The sequence below is a fragment of the Nelumbo nucifera genome, chromosome 5 (assembly GCF_055504915.1).
Source record: "Nelumbo nucifera cultivar China Antique chromosome 5, China Antique-T2T, whole genome shotgun sequence".
In the NCBI taxonomy this organism is placed as follows: domain Eukaryota; kingdom Viridiplantae; phylum Streptophyta; class Magnoliopsida; order Proteales; family Nelumbonaceae; genus Nelumbo; species Nelumbo nucifera.
In genome coordinates, this window is record NC_142653.1 from 24,082,268 (window position 1) to 24,095,456 (window position 13,189).

A 13,189-nucleotide genomic window follows, 5' to 3' on the forward strand; every position below is an offset into this window, starting at 1 on the left:
AATTTACAAAACCACCCCAAACCCGCCCCTTTGGCATCCCAAGGGGACACCTCTTGTAGATTTGTGCCCATCTGATGTGACCCACTGAAATCTTTTGAAGGGTCAGTTTCTATAATGGGGTAAACGGTAAACCCCATTTTGCATGGCTTCATGGAATCGATGTGCCATGACCGGTTGATGGTGGCCCATTTGCCCGTGAATTGAGCTGAGACACTACAACTATGGCCTTTTGCTTGGACTCATGATCCCTTCGATAATTCAGAACTAGTTATCATGTTCTAACTATCCATGATTCGCAACCTGAGCTTCTTGATATTTTTACAGGTTCTTGTTTGATCCCACAAGCGCGGAGGAAAGAATGAACAAACAGCACTATGTGATACGCCTTGGTTTACTCACTGAAAAGGTTTGGGATGCATGAATACATGAAAAATGCACATCATTTTGATGTTCAATATAACAAAAAGGAACGATCTTAAATGTCCCTTGATCTTGCATGTAAAAGTTAACAATCTTGTAACAAAGAAAGTGCATTACACCCATTAAAATTCCATCAGAACAATCAACAAGTAACAAAATTCCTCCAGCGCTCCTGTACTAAACCAGTTGTGCATTAACATTTGAGACATCCATCCACCTTTAAGATTTGTTGCGCCTTTGCCTCAACCTTCCAGCAATGCTATCTGGGATAAGTTCGGCAGCAAAAGCAGATTTCCTTTTAGGTGTAGGGTGAGTTTCTGCTGCAATATGGCTAATACTGTCCAAATTGTGATCTTCTTTGTTCCCTTCGAAATCATCAGCACCTTTGTTCTCTCTGAACACAGAATCAGAGATACCATCATCATGGCTGCGATTATTGCTAAGCTCCTGCTTCACATTTCCAGTGATATTACTGATATTTTCCAAATTGTGATCCTCTTTATCCCCTTTGAACTCATCAGCACCTTTGTTGTCTTCAAACATAGTGTCAGAGCTACCATCATCATGGCTGCCATCTTTGCTAAGCCCCTGCTTCACATTTCCAGAGATATTACTGATACCATCATCCAAAGATTCCAAACTGTGGTCCTCTTTGTCCCCTTTCAACTCACCAGCAATTCTATTGTCTTCAAACATAAGGTTGGAGCTACCATCGTCATAGCTGCCATCATTGTTAAGTCCTTGCTTGAAATTTCCAGCAATACTGTATGGGCCTAGCTTGGAAATAATAGCAGTTTCTGAATTGTTCTCTGATGTAACATTGTCAGTATCATGCTTACAAGCCAAACCTGTAAATTCATTTTTCTCCCCCTTCCGTCCATCACTTTTATCTTCAGGTTGAGGATTTGAGCACTCATGAGGACCATCATCCGAGTCGGGAGATTCCTTATGATTGTTAAGATTGTTAAGTTCTTCTGTATCACCAAAGGCAATTGACCTCTTTGCAGAAACTTGGTGTTCTGAACTTGAGTTGTTGTCATTGGAGTTTTGCTGAGATCGTCGAGTCTGAATAAGATAATGTGCAACTGACTTGAAGCCAAGTCTTGAGACCTGGAAGGTATACCTTCAATAAGTATTGTTTGCATCCTACCTTCATGGATATGTTTAGCATAAGAAGGCATCTATCTTTACTGGAGTTAGAACTTACTTTCCTATAGAGACTTCCAGTGGGAATCCATCCTTTTGCCAGTCGACACAAGCTGCAGTTGCAAATTCCTCGACAGACAGGGCAAATCCAATTGGGATTCTGATTTGCTTCTATTACATTCTCCCCATATCTTCACAGAGAGGAACAAACAAACAGAACATTGATTAACTCAGACAAAAGAGGTTCACTTTTTAAATTGTAAGCCCATTAACCATTCATTAACTGAAACTGTTGCAATGGTCCACCTGATAGGGGCTCTCTATCTAGTGCCATAAAAATACTTGCTGAATATTCAAATGTCAGGGTACAGGCATTTTATCCACCTACCATATACCTATGATAGGATACAGACACCACTGCACCCAAAAGTGGCTGAACTGAAAATCTTATTGCTTTGTCTATAGTGAATAAGTTTTCAAGGAGGTTGTGGGCTCCTTAATGGCTGAAACTGTAGTTAGGTAGACTACTATACCCTTGAATATTTTATTGTTGAATCATTATCCACTAAAAGACAAAGCAACAGGTTCATTTCAGCAATTTCAGCTGTTATCAAATAGCCCCCGAGTGGCTTTAAATAGAACGGATTGGCGAAACAGGATTCATTGTAGCTGACTCCATATAGTTGGGATAAGGCATGGATGATGATGATGGTCAAATAGCCCCTAAATGATTCAAACCATGTAATTAATGGTCTAGGATGTCCATATATAGATACAGATGAATAAGGAAAACGGCAGTATTATCTCGAGGGCTGTACCCCAAAAAAGAGGGTTCCCCAAAATATTTTCTCCAAGATTTTCTGAAAAACTGTTTCTATGGAGTTTTTGCTCTTGAAGATCCTTGCATTTCTCTCCTGCCATAAGCAACAAAAAACCGCTGCAGGAGCCATGTTCCTGCACCAAATCTCATAGGAGAATCTGCAACTGTAACAGTTATAAGGTTGGGCACATGCAACCATAGAAGCTTCATGTTAAATTTGAGCTTAGAGAGAGAGAGAGAGAGAGAGAGAGATCCATGTGAAAACAAAGACCAAGGATAATTGTTTGAAGGAAAGTAATAGTAGATATGGATCTTGATGACTTGGTCTTGTCAACTCATAATTGGAACAGAAAATAAATCACACCATGAATCCAAGAAGAGTATCACCAGTGCAGCCACATTCAAGTCATGATCAGTCCTTCGAAAACAAGGAAAAAGACCCACTTAGCTAGCTAGCCATCTCCATCAAAATAATTGAACGCGCAGTATGACTCAACTGCTCACTCAGACCCTAACCATGTTCTTCTTGCTTCCATAGACAAAGAAAAACTATAGCATTTTTTCTTATTCCCCCAGCAGTCCAAAGCTTTACAAAAATACAATAATAATTATATATAAAACATAAAACCTGAAGTCTTCTCTCCAGACGAGCTAGAGCAGAGCAAGGTCTCCTCTCCTGTCCCTCTCCCCATGTGGATCTCCTATCAACAGTACCAACCCTCAGCACTGTTCTCATGTGAAAACCCTGCCACACAGACCGATGGACCTTCCCTCTCATGAGTCTCATCCATCCAGAGAAACAAGCAAACCAAAATAAAAGCTATGAACAATTAACTACTTATTCCATCACTTTTCGTGACACTTGGGTGGCTTGACGTTGATGATGCAGACTCCTCATATATATCTTCATTTATTTGTGGACTTGCTTTGATTCCTTAGCGGATCGAGTCATGTAGTGCTGAGGGTGGTCATCTGGGATCTGATGTTGAAGCAATTGGAGGTTGTCCTTCAACTGATTCATTTTTCTCCTCGCATAAAACACAGTTTGTGGAGAGTAGGTAGATTCTTACACCAAACAATCTTCACTGAAATCAGCTGCTCCTTTGACCTGGAAATTGAATTGAAAAAATACTTAATCATGAATTTGACTTGCCCCACTCCCAAATTCTTTTGTCATTTCTCCCAATGTCCACTTGAGTACTAACAGTTCATACAACAACTCCACCATTGCCTCTACCTCCCAATCATTTAAATTTCTTCTGCATCTGCATGTAGTCTCGCACCAAAGCTTCTTTATCTGTGACCACCTCAAAGAGGGCAGGATAAACTTCCTTCAGAGGTCTGTTCTCACATCAGCTATCCTTCCAAAATTTTACCCGGTATCTATCTTCCCACCTTGAACCATATTCCCTTTGTGAAAGGATCATAGGCTTTCCCGATACCTTTCCAAACAGAACATCCATAAGATTGGTTTGGCACCCCTGGTTCCCATACTGAGTGTCTATAACCATACTTAGCCCCCACACCCTTTTCCACAGCCCTCCTTGATTCTCTCCAAATCTCCAAAACCATTTTTCCAATAGAGCAGCTATATTAACATTCTTCACTCTTTGCACACCCAATCCTCCTTGGTGTTTGGGTTTGTATATCTTATTCCAGCTGACCAAATTATATTTTTTCTTCTCATCCCTCCAACCTCTCCATAAGAAGTCTCTTATCTTCCTTTCTATAGAGTATTTGAATTCCAGTCAGAATTGGGCACAATGAAAGCAAGAAAAAGGGAAGATAGTTTACCACACACTAAACCACAAAGATAGTGTAAACCTTTTTTTGGATAAATAAGATAGTTTAAACCTTTATTTGTTTGTCTTTATATCTAATTACTTAGAATGATATCACATAAGCTTTATGTGGTGGCATATGGTTGGATGGTGGTATATAAAATAGAGATAAAACACAAAACATAAAAGACATCGAAGGAGTTATTTTAGATCTTCTTCCAATCAATAGTTTATTGGCATGAAGTTGCCACAAACAAGGGCCACTTTCTTTATAAGAAAAGACTTATAGCTCCCTGTCTTAAGATGGTATTTGGTTGGGCTTTCTAAGAAGGCTTTTCAAAGCCTAAAAACGCAAAAGTTCTTTTAGGCTTCCAAAAAAATAAGATAAAGCTTGGAAAGTATTTTGGTAACTTTGTTCTCCAAATTCTTGTCTTTGGCCTCACAAAGATGGACAATTATCACAAGGTCTCTTCTAGTTGCCCTATAAATAACAGCCAGATGAGATGGAAAGAATTGTGGGTTTTTAGAAAGGAAGCTGAAAGAAAGAAATTGGAAATTCCTATTTCTTGTCTTTTTTGAATTTCAATTTCTATTGAGTTGTGGCTTTCAAAGAACATCTTACAAACCACAAAAGAACTTTTTTCTTAATCTTTATGGCTTTCAAAATCCCAGCTGCAGCCTAAACAAATAGCCCCTTAGTCTTCCCAACCTTTCTTTTGTTTTTCAAAATAAAGATTATAAACTTAGTGTTGTACATCATTCCTTTATTTTGTGTATTTAGAGTTATTATTTCCTTGTATATGAGAATACATCAATATCTTAACTCAAGAACACATCTTTTTTCTAAGACCAAAAAAAAAATCTTTTTTTGCGGTTCACTAGTCAGTGCTAGGCACCAACTAATCACTGCATCAACTAGGGGAACCAAATTGACTAGCAATAAAGCATGCTAGAGAGGGTAGTAGGGTACGAGGAGGCAAACATCACATCTTGTGCTTACACTCTTCCCCCAAGTTCTTTTTGTCCTGTTTATGATCCTCAGCATTAATATCCTGCTTCTCCATAAAGCAATTTCTATTTATAAGAAAAGGAAACACAATTTCACATTTATAAGAAGGCCAGAATATGTGTTTCATATCTCCTTCCTAAAAATAAATATTCTCCCTCTTTTCCCATAATATTTGCCCAACATTAGACCCAGCTATCTGGGCTTGGGAAGGGTAGACTGGATACAGACCTAACCTCTGGCAGTTTTTTCCCCCAACAAAGCAACTGCTTTCAGACTTGAACCAACATTCTCATGCTTGTCATCCCAAGGTTTTACCATTACACCAAGGAATAGCCCCTATGATTTTTGTCAAATTATATGTATCTTTTCTCCTTCATACTTTTATTATTATTGTGTGCTTTAAACTTGTCATTTTATGTTGTTGAAGTGAAGATGTTAGATTGGTATATAGGTTGCTTCTCTTTTTTCACCACTTTAATGCTTTTACCTACATAGAAATCATATTTATGGTAGAATGTACTACACTATATTCCTACATTCATGGTAAGTGCATTGCCCATAACATATTATTGTTGTTTATAAAAGGTTAATAGAACAGGATTCCATGTTCATGTGACCACAGGTAATTGATTTCATCAAACACAACTAACTAACCCTTGTATACCACACCACCTAATGCCTGCCCATATGCCACAACCTAAGACACAGGTAGGGGAAAATGAGTTCTGCTTGTCTGATGTTCCTACTAATAGAAAACCTACTTCTATCATTAGTAGCACTAGTTGGACTCTTGTAAGTGATGCCTTCATCATTTTTGACAAGGCACATGAGAAATGAGAACTTAAGTGTAAGTTTCAAATATTTGTACTACTCCTAAGTTTAATACACAATTTTAATAAAGTCATTAAAATAAAATTACTCAAGGTCATGTGTATTTTAGGTGTACAACAATAGGAGTAAAAGATAAGAAAAGCAAAAAGTTGTATGAAAAATTATGGGAAGACAAGAATGTTGTAATATTTACCTCATGTATAAACAATCCCCACAAAACTGTCCTTGGACAAGGTTGCATTTACTGCAATGGGTACGAAGACCAAGAGTTTTCTGCCTGCAAGAAATTGAGTCAATCCCTGAGTATAGAGTATGTAAGATGTAAAGAATGTTTCCAAGTTAGGATATTCTTGGTATAAGGAAGTAACTTAGCATGTATTAGACAAGTATAGTTTAGTACTTCCACAGTTACACTATGCATATTGAATTAGAATCAACGCCCAAGGATGTTGTAATCAGAAAGTAAAATGGGGAATTGAGTAAGTGCAAGGACATGAACAAAGAGATGTATAAGTATGATATTATAGTTGCCACAGTTACATCACAAAGGTGGTAGCCAAAAGTTGCTCGAAGTTCTTCCAGAATATATGGACCACAAATTCCTACTTTGTGGCTAGAATACCTTTTGCTCAAAAGCCTGCCTGAGTATCTAGAAATCAAAACCCTCATCTTGCAAAGAGAATCTTCAAGAGTATGTAAACAATCACCTGATATAGATCTCCGAGAGGCTTAGCCAGTCATAAGATATCTGAACATCAGCTTCTAAATTGTCTTATAGTCAGGCTGTATTTTCTAAGTGCCTAATTTTTTCAGTATTTCTTTTCTTGTATGTGAATTTTAAATCATAAAAGCCAGAAGATGAAGATGCTGATGACAAATTATCTCCCAAGGTAATAATAAGCTTTTATTGCTTCAAGCCCATCAGAACAAACTCCCAAGGTGTGGAAACAGAAATAGCAATAACAGTAATAGATCTTAAGAACATAAAGGAATACCATGACTTTGAGAAATTATTTAAACATAAACATGGTATGAAATGCAGGCCCAGATCTGTAATTTAAGATTAAATAGTGGCATAACTAATCAACAAGAAGCATTAGTGTCCTAAAAAATTGGAACAACAAGTAACAGTGCTCAAGGACAAAATGATGATCTTTAGAGGTTTGGTGCACAGGTAACATAATACAAAGAAACTTGTAGGCATAAAAAAAGGCATGATTTGCCATCATTTGGGCCTGGTTTGACAAAATAGGCCTCCAAAGTGGACCTCTGTTGGTCATGAATATGAGTCTTAATGGTTAGGCCCACAACCCAAAATTCCAATTGTATCAAGTTCAGTTGGGCCCATGCCTCAATGCAATAAAGGTGAATCCCATCACAAAGCAAATTACTTCCCAAAGATAGGGGCAGTACACAAGCTAAGACTAATACCCACTTATATGGATTTGGTTAGCAAAAGGGATGAGGTGGTAGCCACAACCCAAGCTATAATATGGGTGCCTAGGGGGCATCTGGAGATATCAGCAAGCTTGCTTCAAAGTATGGGAGAAGAGAACTAGATGGATATATTCTAGAGAAAGATTAAGTCACTACCAAGGCCCTTTCTTAGAGAAGCATTCTAAATCGTCTTCATAGTCAATCAAGCATGAAGTTTGGAGCAAAGAAAAATAGAAAATCTACGCCAAAAATTCAAGAAGCATGAAAAGCATGTCTGAGGGCCTGAGGGCCTTATGTTTGGCCATTAATCAGAGGTTGCTCATGTTACTGAACAGAATCAAAGAGCCACATCCCTTTGTATTTTCATTATTACAAATTTGACTTTGTAATTGTCTCCATATTTGGGGTTAATCCAATACATGAAAATTGTGTTGATAAAGCTGTAGATTCCAAGTCATGTGAACCAACATGCACACAGTAAACAAAAAATCATGAGACACATCAGTGAGATGCAAAGAGAGAAATATGAATAAAGTCTGCCTAATTATGATGCAAATCCAATCTGGGGAAGAAGCAAGGAGGGAAAACCAGGCTACCGATAAAGATAACCGCTCTATAACAATCCAATTAAAAAGAAACCCATAACAGATACACCTTATTTACTACCTCCAAACCAATCACAAACTCATGTAGTTAATTTGGATTTAGGATGAAGGGTAAGACCACTCAAACATTTTCAAGTAAAGCAAAGCACGAAAGTTAGTTTAAATTTTACATGAAATCATGAACATCAAATCTCCAGAGTTTCATTTGACCTTTTGCCCTTGCCAAAGGTCAGCATTTTTTTAACCTTCTACAGTTCTACTACATATTTTAGTTTTTCGTCAATGACGTTCTAACTTTTCCAAATGCACAGAAACAAGTTACTATTCAACACCCAATTAAAAGTTTCCCATGTGCATTAAGAAAAGTAGTTGATAAAATGGTTGTCCATACAACCACAGCTCAGATAAGCAGATTTGATATCCAGGTTTCAAATAAAAAGAAACGCAAGAAAAAAAAAAAACAATAATAAAATCGTGTATTCACAGCAGGGGGGGGGACTTGCCTACACTGGTGACAGGTCTTCCCCTTCACAGGATCATATACTCGCTTCCCGTCCTTGCCATATCCATCGACAAAGAGAGTCCAACTCGTCTCGCACGTACCTAACAGTTTGTCGTGTTCCTCGGTATAAATCTCAGGCTTTGAGCCTTCTCCTATACGAGGCTCTTCATCTTTCTCCAGTTTCTCCTTTCTGGGTACGCGCAGTTCGGTGTAGCTGACTGGGGTCACATTCTGTAACCTTGATTAACCAATAAAACCAAAAATAATATAAAAGCTTAGTCATTTGTCAAAATAATATAAAAGCTTAATCAAAAGAAAAGCACTAAAGTTAAAAAAAATAAATTAGGATTAAAAACACATTAGAGAAGAAAAACAGCAGACAACCATCTCCACGCAACGAGAGGCTCAACTTGGAACGGTGAAATGCCGGAAGATGAGTACCTGGAAGAACGTCTTGGGGGTTCAGAAGAGGGTAGTGGCGAACGCTGAGGCGTTTTCCTTTCAGACAGGTTTCTCGGAGTGCGCTTGGGAGGAAGTTCTGCCTTGAGCTTTAGCGAGAGATCAATAATCCCGAGTTTCTGCATTCTCTGCATATTTTCTTTGATCCTTTGATCTCTGAACTGCTCGTATCCAGAAACTTCATTGGCCCTTGGGGTTTGGATTTCTTCATTGTTGACTTGTTTCCTGTTTGCCGGGGTTTCTAGGGTTCGAGCTCTCTTCCTCGGAGTCGCCATTGTTTCGCGTCCAAGGAGACTCTCTTCGCTCCAACGGTCAACTGAAGAAAAGACGGAAGAAGAAAAAGAGTCGCACGCCTTGTTGTCAATAATTCTGTGCAGCGTACCTACAAAAACCAACCCCAATACGACACTATCAACCCACTCAATTTTCCAATCGACGGTCATTAGCGACTGCCAAGTGCCAATTGCCAAATGCAAAGAGATCACCAATCAATGGTCAATAGTCCATACCATGGCATGGCGGGAAACTTGGCTAGGCGCCTAGGCTACTGTGATCTGTGAATCCACACCGCTGGAGCTGGATCGGTGGATCCTTTTAAAGTTAAGGGTAAAATATAAAAATCTCCCCCCAAGTTTTCTGACAATAATAAAATCCTACCCTTTAGTTTTGAAAAATCATGCATTTACCTCCCTTGTCCTATTCTGCCCTTATATCTATTAATTCAGATATAAATTCATTAAAAAATCTCAAAATACTATTCATCTTCTTCTCCAAAAACTAAGGTGGTGTTTGATAAATCTGAAAAGTTAAAAAGATATTATTTGTGTCTAAAAAGTTATAAAGATACTATTCATCTTCTTTTCCAAATCAATAAATTTGTTTGTATTGGATCAACCCTTTATCATATGAAGTTTATTGATTTTACTATTTTATCCCTAAAACAAACTATTTGGAAATGTTGAGTTCAATTTGAATTATCTCATAAAAAAATAATTTTCAACTTCAAAATAATATTGAAACAATACAAACAATAAATAATAAATTAATAATTAATAAATGAAACTATTCAAATTAAAAAAATAATTAATGACTATAAAAATATTAAACTAATTAATAATTTACAAAAATAAAAATAAAAATATTTTTTTAAAATTAATGAAATAATTAAAAAATATTAATAAATAATAATTAATAAATAACACAAGTAATATTAATAAAAAATAATTAATGTTTAATAATTAATAAAAGTTAAAATAATTAATAATTAATAATTAGTAAAAATAATTTATAATTAATTATTGATCCCTCACCCTCTTGACAGCAAGCACCACTACTGTGAGAGAGAGAGAGAGAGAGAGAGAGAGAGAGAATGGGATAGGAGTAATTTTGACTTTAGGCCCCATGAAACACGTTTGAGGGCATTAGGTGACGGGCCTAGATCTTTCAATTTTAGATCTAAAAAAACTTTTCAAATCATATTTTAGGTGCAACACCAAATAAGCATTGCATCTGAAAAGTAGATATTCCAGACTTCAGACGTCTTAAAAAAGTGTTATCAAATGCCACCTAAGACAACCTCACAATTTATCCCTACATCTTTTCAACTCCCTCCCTTGAGTTTTTACTTATTTCCCTTATGTTGAACCAAGCATCGGTGCATTTATTATGAGCGGTAGCTAAATCATCCTTGCAAGAATAGCCCAATTCAATGGGAATTTCAAATTCCTCATTAGTTCTCTTCATTCTCAAAAGACAAACCTTGCAATCCTTGTCCACTCTAACCAAATGCACCTAATTTCCAGTACACCACTTTACAAATCTACCTCGACTGAACAATTTAACGTCGAAGAATTCTGGCGGTGGCCCAAAGTCCCCCAATCTCAAGATCAAACCTGTTGGAGAACCTATGCTCATCATATGACCCACTGGTAGTTGGTAGTAGAACGGAGAAGCAGATGCTTCCCTCACTCTTTTTGCGTTGCTTGCAACAACAAAATGACGATGACCTCCTTCTTCTAAATCAACATGGGAGTGAGGCTTCTCTACGGTTGCCATTTCCAAAACCCAAGACCTGAAATTTCATGTAAAAGTAGTGAGGAGCAGGATAAAGGCAAAAAGAAGAAAAAAAAATCCAACCAAATTTGGAATTGCAGAGATTATAACAAGTAGGTATCTGAGCATGAGATCTCTTTCTCACCTCTCATATTGTCATTACCTAGTAACAAACAGAGAAAAAGATGTGCAAGAACTTCAATTTCTGCAAAAAATAAATAGTAGGCTACAACTAGAGGACTTGAGGCAAACTTCAGTATTTTTTTGCAGTTCATGACGTGCTCTGTTCTGATTTCTAACAAAGAAATTTGGATTTAAGCCATGACACAAACATTGTAAGATGATAAAAAGTTAAAAAATGGGGTTTTGTAGAAGATTTGAGGGAAATGTTTGATAGAGAAGGATAGCGCCGAATATTTTTATATACTTCCATGGAGTGACGAAAATTTATAGCATACCAAAAATGGGAAGAAGTATGTTACCATGGGTCTGTGATGGAAATGGCAAAGAGTAGGGTAGAGTTTAGAGAGAGAGAAAAAGGTGGGGATATTTGACATAGTAGGGAAGACGAAGTGGTTGGACAAGAATAGAGGTGTAAAGTGGGCTGGGCCGGGCCGGCATGGCATGGCCCCTGCAAAGTGTGGGTCATGCCGTGCCGCCCTCCCTGGTGAAAATTTTGAGGGTTGGCCCGGCATGGCCCACGGCCCAGGCCTGTGTTGTGTCACAGGCCAAGCTGGCTCGTGGGTCGAGTCTTGGGCTAGGTCGGGCCGTGTATCGAACCAAAACTATTTATTTAAAAAAAAATTGACAAAAAACTTGAAATTTTAATTTTATATGAATTTTGTGTATAAAATTAGTTATATATATAATAATTATTAATTTATAGATAGGAGAGAGAGAGAGGGGGGGGGGGGAATTGAAATGATGGAGGGATGAACGATTAGGTTGTCTTTGCTGCCTCTAGTTCTTAGTTCTTGGGGGAAGAAGATGACTAATCTGCGAATATTTTAATATCTTAATTAATAGATATAACGGCAAAATAGGTATTTAAAAAATAAACACATTAAATCAGCGTTTTCCTTATGGGACGATGGGGGAAGGGAGGTAAGTGCATGGTTTTTCAAAACTACAGGGCAGGATTTTGTTAAAGTGAAAACGTAGGGGAGGATTTTATGTTTATCAGAAAACTTAGGTGAGTTTTTTGTATTTTACCCTAAAGTTAAAAAAGGCAGGATTGGTCAGTGAATCGAGAAATCGTTGGGACAGGTTTTTGTGACAGGTTTTGGTTCGTTCCAGTTCAACCGTGACTCTTTCTCTGACCCAATACAAAACCAATGACATGGCATCTATTGGAAAATGCTTCCTACTTTATGGTAGTTTCCTACAAGATCTATCCTGTCTTTTGTGATGTGGATGGATGATGCGGCAGATCTGATCCGTTGATCATGTAAGAGACCCTTTGGACTTGTCAACAAATACTTGTAAGTAAAAGTTATAAGAATTAGCAGTAATATCTTCCGATAAAAACACACTTACCAAAAATTAACACAAGTACAAAAATGTTACTATGCAAGACTGCAAGAACTGTGAGAATGGAATGCATAGAACGGATTTTGTGAGGATAAAATCTGAATTAAGTTATATAGAATTTGCCTAACTTTTGGAAGGTGCCAACAGGCTCGTTAACTTCTTTGGTTGGTTGTAGGAATCCAAGCAAAAAGTCTGTGCACATGGCATCCAACCTGACATCAGGAATGGAATTCACATCTGCACCCCACAGCACATCCCAACCGTGAATAGGGAGCATCTCTCAGGCACTTATGGGGTGCAGATGTGAACCCTCAGGAATGTCCCTCCTATATATTTCAATATGTTGGGTTCGACACGGGTTTGCCTCATCCCTAACCCAACCCTCCAATGTCTCAATTTGAACCTGACCCAATCCAACTCAAAAATACACAACTTTTGAACCCATCCCTAACCCTATAGGGTCTAATCTGATACCGAACCAACCTGACCTGTAGCATTCCAATTATATTTTTAACACATTTTGAAAACCTAAAAGCCATTAATTTAAGTTAGAAATTTGTTTTATAGATTCATAAGTATCATTTTTTCATTTAAAAA

General features: G+C 37.6%; 1 protein-coding gene across 1 annotated transcript; it reads right to left on the reverse strand.

The window, feature by feature from the left end:
• Positions 1 to 442: 442 nt before the first annotated feature.
• Positions 443 to 9,404, reverse strand: LOC104595844 (uncharacterized). The gene is made up of 5 exons (XM_088888664.1): positions 8,993 to 9,404; positions 8,549 to 8,789; positions 6,201 to 6,280; positions 1,628 to 1,757; positions 443 to 1,530 (listed from the first exon to the last, which is right to left on the reverse strand). Exons 1-5 carry the CDS (start codon positions 9,283 to 9,285, stop codon positions 640 to 642), a joined length of 1,635 nt encoding a protein of 544 aa, XP_088744790.1. The 5' UTR covers positions 9,286 to 9,404; the 3' UTR covers positions 443 to 639.
• Positions 9,405 to 13,189: the final 3,785 nt, after the last annotated feature.

What these genes read in the sequence shown, in the direction of transcription:
- LOC104595844 (XM_088888664.1), bottom strand. Translation starts at nt 9,285, where the DNA reads ATGGCGACTCCGAGGAAGAGAGCTCGAACCCTAGAAACCCCGGCAAAC. An exon ending in CCTGTCACCAGTGTAGGCAA is followed by an intron (nt 6,281 to 8,548) that starts GTCCCCCCCCCT and finishes TCTTGCAGGCAG; the next exon opens with AAAACTCTTGGTCTTCGTAC. An exon ending in GGGGATTGTTTATACATGAG is followed by an intron (nt 1,758 to 6,200) that starts GTAAATATTACA and finishes CTCTCTGTGAAG; the next exon opens with ATATGGGGAGAATGTAATAG.